Raw genomic sequence first — 15,292 nt, forward strand, 5'->3', positions numbered from 1 at the left:
ATATATGTGTACAAAATCATGCAAGTAATGGACTTGTTTTCTCAAAATGGTGATAATTTTATGTGTATATGAAATCATGTTTGATATATAGTTTGGACTTTGCTTTCTCAAAATGATTATTGTAGTATCTTATCTATTTTCTTTCCTTGAAATTGATCAAGTCCCAATTTGCTTTCGATAGAAATGTGCTTTTATACTGGGAGTGTTAATTTGTTATACCAAATTTAGTCTCTATCTTCATTAGCCCACATGGTGCAGAAAAATAGGATGTAAAACTCCATTCATTTTATTTCCCAAATTTAGACTGGTGTCAGTGAAGTGCAGGATTAATGATAGAGTAAATTTACAGAACAACCTTCTTTTGTTATCTACTGTATCCATAATCCCCCTCTATACACTGTCTATCTGCACATTGATTACTGTGTACTTACTTTAATATTTAGTGTCATGTAAATATTGTTGATTCAACCAAACTCAATATCAGTTGTGTGAATATCCATTCCTTTTGATAAATGTATTTTTTTGAAGGGGGGCTCAGCCCTCCTCTAGCTACAGGCCTGCAGCATAGGAGGAGAAAAGTAAAATGTAAATTTCTGTAAGAGAAATCTATGTATATAAGAAATAGTTTTGAATAAAAGCTAAAAGACTAAAGAATTTCCTTATTTGATTTATTGGGGTAACTGAAAGCGAATCCTAATTTTTCCTTCTTTGTGAGATAAAGAAGGAAGATGAACAAGGATCTAGAGGAATTATATTTTTATTTTTTTCATACATTATCTTATAATTACAAATAAAGCATAAACAAAGAAAAAATTTAAATAGCACTACAGAAAATTTTTCAGGAACACTGGCGACCAATTCAGTAAGGGGGCAGCGAAAATTAGTATGGCACTGCCCTGCCCTTTTCATATTTCTTAGTAAAATATCACTGCACTGATGAGGCCCATGGCTGAAACAGTACTGTTTGCAGTTAAATTTAAATATCATACAAATGGATTTTTTTTTAGAAGAATTAGGTTGAAAAATCTTAATTATATACACAACAGAAATTTACAAAACTGCAATAAGATCTTACATAATTATATGGTATACTACTTTTATTTTGTTGTACTCAACTTTTCAACAATTGACGCTGCCATCATCATTTTAGATCAAACACTCTACTCTGTTTTGTAGTACAATGTTTCTACAATTTACATCAGTCTTCATCAGACCACATGGTGCAGAAAAGTAGGACGTAAAATTCCATTCATCTCATTTCATTTACAACTTATATTGTCATGATAAGTTTATATTGCACACTACTCTTGTGTCTGTAGTACAATGTTTCAACAAATTAGCATCAGTCAAAGTAGTATACTATTCATGTGTTTTGTAGTACAATATTTCAACAATTTACATTGTAATCATCAGCTACTCCTGAGTTTTATTGTGTACAATGTTTCAACAAATTACATCAATTGGTCAATATCTTATACTTTTCTTAATTATTTATAATGTTTTTACAATTTACATTGTCATCATTAGTTTATATGGTATACTACTCCTGAGTTTTATTGTACAATGTTTCAATAAATTACATTGTCATCATCAATTAATATGGTAAACTACTCTTGTGTTATCATACACAATCTTTCTACAATTTACATTTTAAGAGGCTGGAGCTTAGAAGTTGCACACCTTGCCATCCATCACGGAAATTTGCCCTAATCACTACAAAAATCACAATATATAATATCACAAAACTGAAAATTACTAGCTGCAGTAAAAATAAAATATACGAGGGCAAGACAAGAGTACATTACTGTTGTTTAAGCTTTTTTCGCCAGTCATGTCTAAATAAAAGATTGGCGGATGAATGGATCATTAATTCAAGTTGAAAAAAAAAATAGGTCTAGGGTTCTGTTTTACAAAAAATCTTACAATTAATTACATCATTAGTATGATGTTTTTAAATGTAAAATTCTACACCAATGACAAATTAATCATAAATTTTTGTAAAAGCAATGTAGAGCCACAAATTTTTTTAACAACAGAACTGTGCACGATCTTTCCCCAATCCCGACATTTGAATGATTAAATAAAACAAAACGAAAAAAGAACTACAAAAATAAAGTTGAAAAATAACTCAAAAATTGTTAAAAAAGATAACATGGGGCAGTAGATATTAATATACAATTCATAATATTTACAGATTTCATATTATACAGATATCATCAATATTTATCAAGGTTTATCTTCTTTAGAAGCAATGGCATGTACGTTTCACAACTACACCTTAATACTTCTATTGATATTTTCAAAAACTGCATGATTTGATTTTAAAACATTAAATAACATTTAGCACTACATATCTACTACATTTTGATGGCAATAAACAACAAACTAAAACAATCATAGATAGCATTATTGAAAAATCTCCATTTTGTTGTGTTTAAATCAGATGTTTGTACAGTCTCTATTAAAAAAAGGAATTCTATCAGACTTTGCTAGTTCAGAAGGAATGACACTTTTGAGAACTACTAGCTAGCCTTTGTATATATATATATATATAAGCTTATGTCATTGGGAACATTTATAGTTTCTATTTACACCATTCTGATGTCCAATCTGATGTGTAGTTGCTGCAAATCTAGATAAATTGACCAGATAATTATCTCACCGTGCCAAATGTACAGAAATCGTACAGAAAAATATTTAATATTATTTACATTACACAGAGAATTCAGACTTGGCCATATTACAAGTCATTATAGTTCATCGCTTGGATTTGGCTGCTTGTTTCAGAAATTAATGTTATGACAATGTTTTCTGACTGAACAGATTTTGTCAAGTTCTCTTCAGACTCATGACATGCCCTAATAAATCTGTAGATCTAGTTTAATGTGATGACCAGTATAAATACATAAGCATATTTTTTATAACCTACTAGAACAAATATTTTATTCAACTTCTATTGTCTGGTTTAACGTTCATGACTTTACAAACCCAACTTCCGATCTCAATATCAGAATTTTCGTATTTCTTGATAAACATGTGGTTCATTAATGACTGAAGATCAGCTCTATCCGAGGGATTTTTCTTCAAACATCTATCCACAAAATCTTCAAAATCATCTGAGAATTTTCCTTTAGGTAACGTTGGCGGTGGTTCATTGACTATATAATCTAAAAGTTCGAATATAGCCATAGGTCTTGGACCTTCGGCTCCTGGCATTCCAACAAAACTACTTCTGGAACTAGCAATGGAACGACCAGATGGACTGTTTCCACTTTCGTCAAACAAACTCTCGATATCTTTTGGTTCCGGTGGCGGAATGGGATAACGCCCAATGGCCATCTCCACCAAAGATAATCCTAAGCTCCAGACGTCCGATTGAACAGAATAATGAGTGCCCTGCAATCTTTCCGGTGCCATGTATGATCTGGTACCAACGAATGAATTAGCCATGGAATCGATCAACTGTCCACTTACACCAAAATCACAGATTTTTATCTCCCCTTGTGAATTGACCAAAATATTTGATGGTTTGACATCGCGGTGTATAATTTGATGTTTTTCTCTCAAGTAGCACAGGCCTTTTAAAACTGCAATGTTTATCACACCTAGAATTGGCTCAGGAATTCGACCTGCATTTTTCAGAATTAAATCAAGCGATCCGCCATCCATATATTCCATACAAATGCTGATTTCTCCGTCGCTGTAAAAATGCCCGTAAAAGCCGACAATGTAAGGAGAGTTACATTCATGTAGAACTTTCAATTCTCTGAAAATCTGGTTCCTGACAACTGGTTTGATCTCAAGGTGAATCAATTTCCTGGCCATAATGATCCCTGAAGGTTTGTGCAACACCTTAGTAACCACTCCTCCATTTCCGGCTCCCAATTCTTCACATTTGATGATATCTTCTTCAGTCAGCTCTCCGACCTTCTGTTTCAACGACAAAAACTGCTCCAACCTTTCTCTCTGCTGCTCATCAATGTCTTGACTCCTAATGTTTTGTTGCAGCGCCTCCATGTTTGTTCCGTCTCCATTTTCCTTATCGCCACCTTCAGAAGGCTCTGACACTGATATCGTCAGCTTCAACTTATTTTTTCCCATTTCAAAGTAAACTTTAACGACTCGATTTTCTAAACATTCAACGTTTCAGGACATAAATTCGCTTTTAAAATGTGAAATTTAACCAAATACAGCCGGCGATTCTACGCACTCGAAAAAATATATTCTGGGGAGGTAACTCTCATTCATAATTAATGAAAACTTCCGGTTAGGGCGTCAATAATATTTTTGAAGGAACTGATTTCGGCTTTTTTCATGAATTTGGGGGATTTTTCAGCCTTGACATAACGCACAATGTTTAAAAAACTGCTCAATCGGAAAGAGAGCGGCCAGGTAATTATGTTCGTTGTACTTTTCTAGAGTAGATCATCGTTTGGAATGATTTATTATGAATTACAAACATTGCCTTGTTTCTTGTTGAGTTTGCCCTGGCCTTGATTTTGATTGTAATTAGATTTATTTATCATTAATTGGGCTACATGCCTGTCACTATCCGAATCTGGTAGATATATTGTGAAATGATAATAGGTCCAATATTCCATTCTATAACCATCAAAGGCTTGTGATAGTGTGCCAAACATCCATTTGATGACAACCCTAATAAAGCCCTTCACACATCATCAATATTGATTTGCAAATATGTCTAATTTGTTTGCTTGGTTATAAATTATATTTAGGGAATGCTCGTACTTCTACGACACTTAATTCGACATTGTTATTACGAATATTCCTTCTCTTTTAGGCTAAAGAAACTCAACAAAATGCACCCAAAGATGCCCAGGTGAATATAATATTCCAGGATAGACCAACTTCAATTAGTCAACCAATAATATTTTTAAATTGATCAGGATGAATTGAATTAAGAGAAATCAAAAGCAGAATGTTTTTTATTGTTTGTGCATGAATCTAGTGTCTAAATATGATTTTTGAGTTGATTTGATCAATGTTAGAGTCAAAAGTTTTTGATAGGGTACAGGGAATCAAAATGTAAAAAAGGAGTAGCCTTCAAAGAGTCAAAATGGCAGGTAATAAAATTAACTTAGAATTAATTTTTTTAATTATGTGCCTTATTTTGTATTTTATTCAACAGGGTTTTCTCTGTCCCCTATGTATGAAATCACTCCCCTCCCCTGAGGCACTCCAAAACCATTTTGACACAGTACATGATGAGACTGCACAAACCACTAACACAACTGGAGGACAAGAGGTAAGTTACGCTATAACACTTATATCTGCTTCATGCTTTTTTTTCATCTTGCTATTTAAAGAGAAGTCTCTTTACTAACTGCTCAGAAAATTATGTAATAGACATTAACTTCACAAATATTATTATTTTGAATTTTTTAGGAATCAGGTTTTCTATGCCCTATCTGTAAAATGGGGTTTGATTCACCAGAGAAACTACAGGTTCATTATGATCAAGTACATGGTAGTCCACAGATAACAGAAAATAGGTAAGACTACTACCTCATAGAAACTCAAATTGACAAAATAGATCAGCTGTGTGAATGACTATGCTTTCTATAATGGAAGTCTACATGGTAGTCCATGGAAAACGTAAAATAGGTTAGACTGTTCACTCATAGAAACTCAAATTGACAAAATAGATCAGGCGTGTGAATGACTGTGCTTTCTATTAGGCAATCTACATGGTAGTCCATGGAAAACGTAAAATAGGTTAGACTGTTCACTCATAGAAACTCAAATTGACAAAATAGATCAGCTACATGAATGACTGTGCTTTCAATAAGGTACACGGTAGTCATAGATTACTGAAACCAGTTCAGACCAATTACTCACATAAACTCAAAATGACAAAATAGATCAGATACATGAAAGACCATGCTTTCTAGTTTCTATTAAGTTCATGGTATTCAACAAATAACTGAAAATAGGTAAGACTAGTCACACATAGAAACTCAAAATGACAAAATAGATCAGCTATGTGAATAGCCTATGTAATAGATTCATTCAAATACTCATACACATACTATGAGCACATTCTGTTGTCATGTTAGAGTCAGTTGGTCTGGCCTTCTGCTTACATTTATTATTTGTCTGCACTCAAAATACTGAATGTTGAAATGACAAAATGGGAATTTTAGATTTTTAACAGTGGATGCTTCTGCCCTGCTAGACATTTAAATTTTTGTTTTTTTTAACAGAGATGGAGATGTGCTAGCCATGAGAAAAGAAATAGAAGATTTGAAGAAATCGTTGCAGGAAGAAAAATGGCATTCAGGAGAGTTGAAGAAAGAGTTAGAAAAAGGGGGAGGAAATAGTAATGGCGAAGTAACGTCTGCTGATCCTAATTCTGATGAGGTTAAAACACCCCTAATGTCACTTATGAACGATTCAAATCATACATATACAGTTTCAATTGATTGAAAGTATGCATGTGTGGAAGAGTTCAATAGAAAGTTGAAAGGTGTCAAAAAAATGAATGGCCAAAAGTGATTGATTGAGAGAACTGATTGACTATATTGACTGATTGACTTATATTTGTAGGTACAGAGTGAGATTGAAATGGTGAAATTACAGTTGAAAGGCTCTGAAGAAAGCAGAACTATTTGTAAGTAGATTGTAGGCCTTCTATACTTCAGGATAACTTACGCAGATATCCCATCCAACAGATATGACCTACCCCATGCCCGATGCTAAAACCTCCCCCCCTCTCCCTTTAGATAAAACATGCCCCCAAACACAACATGAACCCAGATAGGATAAAACGTACCCACAGGTAAACCCCCACAAATGATACAGCTATCACAATTGTATCCTTATAGTAAGTAAATTAAACCAAATGACCTCATACTTGGTACTCTCTCAGGCATGCCTTTATCTGTCTATGGTTTTATGCTTACCATACTGTATATTCTTACAGTAAGTAGTGAAGTTCAGAACCTACAGTCTCAGTTAACAGATGTCAACCTTCAGTTAAAAAATATCACAGAAATGAAAGAAACTATTGAACAGAAAGCCGCTGAATTGGTAATTATTCTTATATTTTCTTGGTCACAGTTTAGCAAAATAATTTTCATTCACTTGTGACATACTGACATACATTGAACTTTGCTACATTTGTTACATATTCAAGCAAAAACCAAAAAATGACATTTTGGCACATTCGACAAGTTTCAACTATCTATATTTTGGAAGCATCTCATGCGTGCCCACTGTTTTGCTTACAGGATCCCAGAGATATTTTGGTTTGTTGGAAATTATATATTTGAATTAATGAAGTGAATTTATTTCAGGCTGGTCAGATAGCTGCTAATAAAGCCAGAGCTGATGAGAGCGAGGGCCAGAAAAAAGGTTTAGAAGATCATATAGTAGAATTAAAGGTATCTAAAAACTTTGAGGGGTTCTGAAGCACAGTCACTTAGGGCGTTCGAAAATTTATATGACATCATTTGCTTGTTTACATCGAACAATTGGTTCATAGATTCTAATCTTGGTTGGCTTGTGAAAATTTTGGTGATCTTGAATTAGTCATCTCTCCTCATTATTCCAGTCGAACCAGCTGTAAATCTGAAAAGATCAATGCCAAGAGGTTTGGTCAAGGATGAACTACAACTTCTGTTATATTTCTGATGCAATATGGATGATTCTTTGAGTTTTTTTTTCAGAAACAAGTAAACAACAAAGATAAAATCATACAAAATTTAAACACACAATTAGACGAAAGGTACATGAATTTGATAAATTATTTTTTAGAATTCTGATCTTTGGGTTTTAGTGGTTTTTGAAATTTCTTTTTATAGTTTGATTCTTTATGATTATGATCTAATAAGCCTTTCTGCATGTTACTAACATACCCTGTTTAAGGGATAAGGTACTTACATTGTAGACAAACTATATTCCTTCAAGTAATTCCTTTCTTGACTCTATTCACTATTTCTTCTTTTATTCTTTCTTATTAGAATATCAGCCAAAAAGTAAGTGGGTGCATTATTTTAATGAGTGTTCTTGCTACGAATTGTCCAGTCCATATTTCCCTCATTGTACACTGCATGTTGTTTTATGTCTTCATTGGCCAAATTTCATTGCCATATGGAGTCAGCCATCAATGAGAAATGCCCGTGTATTGCACCATTAATGTAACAATCACTTATTTCCCTGATTGTCCACTGCATGGCATTTCCTGCTTACATTAGCCTAATCTGGTGCAGAAAAAAACTCCATTTCATTTCTTGTCTGTAATTTGCTTCATTATTACTCCAGTCATACATGTCATCATGTACAATTCACAGCTTAATTTCACACTAATTTACCTAATTGCACACTGCATGATGTTTCGGAGATGAATGCTAAGAGGTTGGGCCAAGAGGTGATACCCATGAACCTTAGCCATTAGCCTTGTATAAAAAAAATGGCTGTTTCATTCTCTCTAATGTTCAATTAGATTTTTGCCATTTCTTGCTTATTTTTACATAAATGCTGATGTTTAGTTATATATCCTCATTCATTCTGTTTCATTCTTCGATCTATTTCATTCATTCATCCAGTTGTACCATTCATTTATTCCGTTCTATTTGCAGGCCGTCAGCTGATGATGTTCTAGTATTAAAACAAGAGTTAATATCAGTACAGACGTTGATGGACAGCATGACCCAGGATAGAGAGAAAGAAAAAGATGTTCTGGAGAAGGAATACCAATTTATGCTGAAAAAATATGCAGAGTAGGTGAAGATTTTGTTGAATTTTGTCTGTCTTTCCACTGTTTTCAGTAAATCTTGAATTTAATGATTCTTTGTATGTCTTCTTCACAATGGTAAAACTATTACAAAATTTTTACTTATACCTTGACTGCAATAGTCACTTTTCTTGTGGCTAGTGGCTATTGCAGTCAAAGTATAAGTACAAAGATGTTTGTATATACTTACAGCTTCCGAATAGTACTGATTAGTCATCTATTTGACACCCCTCAACTTTCTATTGAACTCTTCCACACATGCATATCCTGGTTAATTATGAAGATGTATATGTTTGATTGGAAGAGCTTATTAGTACAATTAGGGGTGTTTGTGGTTGCCAGTCCAATTTGTTCTATTTTCAGTAAAGAAGAAGAGTATAATGTTCTAGCAAGTCAGTTTGAGAACGCCAAGGAAGAAATCTTAAGGTAAACTTTGCATTTCATTCATTCATTCATTTGTTCATTCTTTCGTGACATTCAGAAGAACTTAAACATTTAGTTTGATAATGCCTACAAATTCAATTTCATTCGCCAAATGTGGTATAGAACAGTAAGACATTTCATAAGCTCAGAAAATAGGAAGTAAACCCCACGATTTATTTTTCTAGATTACATAAAGAGTTTACAGAAAGTGAAAGTGGGTCTTCACAGTTATCTCAAGTTGTAGTAGATAAAGAAATGGAACTACAGTCTCTTAAGACTGAGAAAGCGAAGGTATGTACCATGTATTATATTTGCTCACGAAGGCACAAGCCATGGCACAAGAAGAACACTCACGACTAATCGTCAGTGATGCTGGTTAGAGGAAAAAGTGTACATTTAAGGATGAGACATTAAACCAAGGCCCTGTTTCTCGACAGTTAGAAATTGGAAAATAGCAGCTTATGTCCCAATTAGGCAAAATTTTCCTCATTGCACACTGCATGCCATCTTCATTAGCTCAATCAGGTAGAAAAAAATAGTGCATTTCATTCCATTTAGTTTGGTTTATCATACAAAGGACTTGTAAAACTTGAGGTGCAGAATGAAGGTAGGAGTGGGTGCATATTATACAGGCCTGCGTATTGTATTTACAATTGTACAGTATCTATTATTGTTTCAGTTAAATGAAGAATTGCGAGTATTGAACCAATCAGTAGGTAATTCTGATGAAACAAGTAAACAACTTCAACAATCTGTTTCTGTGCTAGAATCGGCTAAACTTGATTTAGAAACTCAATTGGAAGCAGTCAATGACGAATATCAACAGCTACATTCCGATTTTACTCAGGTAAGCTGATTGTATTATCTTTAAAGGGATTGTAAAGAGGTTTATATTTTTTTATGTGTATCTGGGACACTGTTATCATCACTATGTGGACTCTCAGTAAGGTAGAACAATGTTTATATCTATATGTCCAAAGTGACAAAATCAAGGGCTTGTTTTCAAGAAACTCAAAGGGATTGTAAAGAGGTTTTCTACATTTTTTAATGTGTATCTGGGACACTGATAGCCTCACTATGTGGACTCTCTGCATGGAGTTAGATGAACAATATTTATATCTTTATGTCCAAAGTTACAAAATAAGGTATGTGGACTCTCTGCAAGGGATGACAATTTTACAAGATAACCATGCAAACAGTTTTCGATAGCTTCTGCATTTTGTGTGACAGGTAAAAGAGAAGTTACAACATTCCGAAGATGAATTGAAAGAAAAGACAGACAAATTAACAGAAGTACAGAAATCTTTAGATGATAGAGAGGCCAGTTTAAATCAGACGCAACAAGATAAAGATTCCAGTTGGAAAGATTTACAGACAACCAGAGAGCAATTGCAGAAGGTATTCTGTCTCTTTTTATGATCTGGATCTTATAATAAACTTAAACACAACATTTCCTTTTATTGGAGCTTATCATAACCTTGCATTAGATTGTAGACAAACCATATTCGGAGTTCTGTATAGTGGTTAATATTTTTTTTGGTATATTAAAAAGGTAGAGAAATTGTTGAATGATAAGATACAAGAAGTAGAAGATTTACAGAAACAGATAACAGGGACTAAAACATCTGGACAACAGGAGCTACATCAACAGATACAGTTATTTAATGACGTCAAGTTACAACTGGAAAAGGTAGGTGGCTTGTGGGATAGCTGATTAGTAGCAAGTGGAATTGGCGTCTGCTAGGACAATGCAATAAGTCAGTCAGCAGCTAATTGGATTGTAAACTTTTCAACAAAAGACGTTTGCTGTATGAGCCTCGCTTTCAATCTTTCCCAAACGAGGCGTGAATAAGAAAATAGTTCTTTCAGTTGTCAATTGTCGTCTGCTATGACAATTGGATAGTTCAGTAGCAAGAACGATGTTCATCTGTAAGATTTGTAGAATTACTTTGTTTATTCCATTATATTATCAAGATTATGAATGTTTATTTTAGAGTCAATCAGAAGTAGAAATTAAGAAGAATGAAATAGAAGATTTAAATAAACAACTTCATGACTCTATTAAACAGTTTGAAGCAGAGGTATGGCTTTTAAGTTATTTTTAAGATCGCAACTTCAATAAAAGGCACTCAAAAGGACATGCTCAAGTTTCTGGGACACCTAATAACACTTATTGATTAGGTTTGAAGACGTGAATACAATAAAAGGCTTGGTGACTTTCTTTGATATTCAACAGGGCATGCCCAAGTTTCTGGGACACCTGATAGTACTCTGCATCTGGCAGAGAGATACCAGGTTTAAAAATTCTATTATCTCTACTTGTGCTGGGATTGAACCCTGGACCTTCAGGTTAGGGAGCAAGCACCCAACCCCGCCAACATGGCCTAGATTGAACCCTAGACCTTCAAGTTAGTGAGGAAGCATCAAGCTTACCAAAGTGGCAGATATAGAACCCTGGACAGTATTTGACACAGCCAGCATGGCTCCCCCAGAAAAACTTATTTATTGTTCAAACCAAACTGAACATGTTTATTTTATTTTAGAGTGTTAACAATGATGAGTTAAATGGGAAATTAAGAGAGTTACAATCTACTCTTGAGGGTGAACAGAGACAAGCAACAGTAAGGTGAGATATTTGTCCTACACAAGACATGCATGTATTTTGAGCTAAGTCAAACCTTCCTGTTTCACTAACCCACTTGCCTGAAGGTCCAGGGTTTGAGATAATGCCTCTAGATTTTTTTAGCCTGGTTTCCCCTTTATCAGTGATGTAGGTTAAGGGGTTGACATGGAAAAAGCGTCTAGTTGTTTGGATGGGACAACAAACTGAGCCTAAGTCTGCTACAGGCTGTGTATGTTAAAGATCCCTTGACAGTTGGAAATCAAAAAAGAACAGGCTAATGCCGATATCCAATCAATATTTCCTGTATTGTACACTGCATAGCATTGCTTGTCTTTATTAGCCCATTCATTTCATTTATTGACCTGTTTCATTTAGATAAAAAATAATGTCATTAAACTCTGTTTTTTTTTGTGATTTTCAGGGAAGAAAAGATTGAAAATTTAGAGAGTCAAATTACCTCCAATAAAGAAGAACTACATAGACTGGAAACAGAACGGAAAGATTTATTTGCTAAAGTAAGAACAATAACATTTCCACTTTTTGGTCGGTGCTAAAAACTTATACCTGACATGAGCTCTTTATGGGGATGGGCAATGATGGTTAGAGTGTTGCAATCAAATTTTGTTTATTTTTAGATTGAAACTGGTGAAGGTACAGAAGAAGCTATAAATCAACTCAAACAAGAAAATGTATGTACTTCTTTGATTCGTTAATTTGGAAACTGGCAATGCTAGCTTTGTTGCATAATTACCACAAGGTTACCACAGCTGGTAAACAGGATCCTTTAGAACCTAAATTGTTATCCTTGTGTATAGTCATTACCAAGAGGTTCAGTCAGGGACCAGCTGGTAGATAAGATCCTCTAGGACCTTCATCCTTTGCTTGAATGACATTTAAGGATTTTTTGCTTCGTTTTAGGTTTCCCTACAAGAGAAGATAACTGGTTTAAACAGTTCTATAGAAGCAACAACTAAAGACAACATATCTAAACAAGAATCACTTCACAAACAAATACAAGATTCCAAATCTCAACTTCAAACATTCCAAGAAAAAGCCAAGAAACTACAGGCTACGCTCAACGAAAAGTCAGAAAAACTTCAATCTTCTCAACAAAAATTACAACAACTTGACGTGGATATGAAAACCAAGGTACTGTGAAAAAATATTTCTAAAAGGGATTGTAAAGATGTTATCTAATTTTTGTGTGTATTGGAGAGAATGATCAATTTGCACCATTCCAATTTTCAATCAGACGTCTGTGGTTCCTATCCTCTGTGATAACGCTTTGTTTTAGTGGAATTTGTCAGAACCAAAGACGTCTGAGTGAAAATTAGAAACGTGCAAATTAAAGCTATCAGTGTGCCCAATTCATAAAAAGTTTACAAAAAGCTTTCACAATACTTTCAAGACAAAAATCTTAATGGAGGGTAAATTTTTTCTAATTTTGATATTTCAGAATGAAGTCTTACTGGCAGCCGAGGCGGCTAAAACAAGTCAACGTTCAGATTTAGAGAATCATATTAAAACTACCCAGAATGCATTGGAAGAGAAGAATAAAGAATTGGAGAAACTTAAACAACAAGTTGAAGAGGTAGTCTGCTTGATTTCATAGGCTCTAAATTTCCCAGCTTTCCCCCTGAAATGGAAAAAGCATCTAGTGGTTCAGATTGGACAATTAACCTAGGCTGTGTGCATTGAAGATCCCTCGACAGTCAGAAAGTGTAAAGTAATAGGCTCATTCCGCTGTCCTAGCAAAATTTCAAAAGTTGCCCGTCTTCATTAAGCCTAATCAGGTGCAGATAGTAGGGTGTACCACTCCCTTTAATGTCTCCCAAATTTGATCTTTTTTAAGGTCAAGGAAGAATCGTCGGGTCGTAAAGAAAAGATAACTCTTCTGGAAGTTGAAATAAAAGATCACACAGAGAAAGTGAATCAGCTTCAACAGAAAAACACCGCTTTAGAAAGAGAACTGACAGAAAAGGTAATAATTTGATTACTTTTGCTTTGCTTTATCCTTTGATATTATTGGCTACCAGTGACGCTTTTTATAATTCATATTAGACTTCTTGTACATCTACAAGTAAATAACTAAAGGATTGGATTGTAATCCAGGAATATTATCTCTGTCATAACATCAATTTCCCTTATTGCATTACCTGTCTTTATGTACACCAATAAGGGTAGGATGTAAAACTCTATTCCACTTACCTTTATAGAAAACTGGTTATGAAAATCTAGAGAAAGAAAAGAAGACTCTATCTGATGAACTAACTAATGTTAAAAGATCATTGAAAGATACCAAAAACAACCTGAATACTTTAAAACAAGAACTAGAAGAGGTATGAAATTCTCATTTGTGGTTTTAAGATTAGTAGTATATGTGCTTACTAACTGTGGGGTCCTAGATTCAATCCTTGAGATGTAGGTTAGCGGGGCTGGCATGGAAAAATCGTCTTGTTGTTTAATAACAGGCTGTCTTTTGAAGGATCTCTTGACATTTGGAAACAGAGTAGGCTAATGCCACGGTCTAAGCATGATTTCTTCTATAACTCATGCGGAAGTTTGGATGTTTGATTTCCTGTACAGTTTTACCCTAGAACTTTTTGGTTATTTTTGCTGTGATTTTTTAACTGTTATTATTTTTTATTTTAGACCAAGAAGAAAGCAGACGGTGAAAGTGAAAAGTTAAAATCTAAACTAGAAGAATTGAACAATAGTAAACAAACTCTAGAGAAAAAACTTGAAGCTCAGGTAAATAACAAACAATAAATACTTCAGAAAACTGTGTCACTTGAAGAGAATATTTGCTAACTGGAAATTTTGGACTAAAGAAGATCCTAATTGTACACGCATAACTAGCAGACGACATATTTCAAGCACGTTGATATAGGGAGAATGTTGAAAATAATGAATATTCATATTTAGATCGATTGATCTTACAGAATGAGGCATTATCAGCAGCGGAGGCGGCTAAAACAAGTCAACGTTCAGATTTAGAGAATCACATTAAAACTACCCAGAATGCATTGGAAGAGAAAAATAAAGAATTGGAGAAACTCAAACAACAATTAGAACAGGTAGAGTTATTAAAATACTCTAACAAACCCTAATGTGCATTGAAGAATATCATCTGGAACACTTTTTCCACAAAGGCACAGGCTGTGGAACTGCATTGTTTTCTTACCTGGAACCAGATCAATTAGAAGACCACAATTAAGCGTTATCTCTCTTACTTTGTTCATGTAATTTTCAAGTGACCTGTTGTCAGATTGGAAAATAAAAGGGAAACCTTATTTCTGCCAGTTGGAATATAAAAATAAAAGTTGACTAATGTTTTGTCCAGTTTCCCTCATTGCACACTGATTGTGTTGTTTGTCTCCATCGGCCTCATCAAACTTATGATTTGAGTTTTTATTTTTAAAAGATTCAGAAAGATATTCTATTACGACAAGATAAGATCACTGGACTAGAAGTGACTATTAAAGAACAGA

At 34.1% G+C, this 15,292-nt stretch overlaps 1 protein-coding gene across 1 annotated transcript; it reads right to left on the reverse strand.

Annotated features, from left to right (window-relative positions):
- Positions 1 to 2,946: 2,946 nt before the first annotated feature.
- On the reverse strand, positions 2,947 to 4,101 carry LOTGIDRAFT_132393 (hypothetical protein; the record flags this gene model as incomplete). The annotated part of the gene is made up of 1 exon (XM_009066674.1): positions 2,947 to 4,101. One exon carries the CDS (start codon positions 4,099 to 4,101, stop codon positions 2,947 to 2,949), a length of 1,155 nt encoding a protein of 384 aa, XP_009064922.1.
- Positions 4,102 to 15,292: the final 11,191 nt, after the last annotated feature.

The sequence above is a fragment of the Lottia gigantea genome (genome assembly GCF_000327385.1).
Source record: "Lottia gigantea unplaced genomic scaffold LOTGIsca_79, whole genome shotgun sequence".
NCBI lineage: Eukaryota > Metazoa > Mollusca > Gastropoda > Lottiidae > Lottia > Lottia gigantea.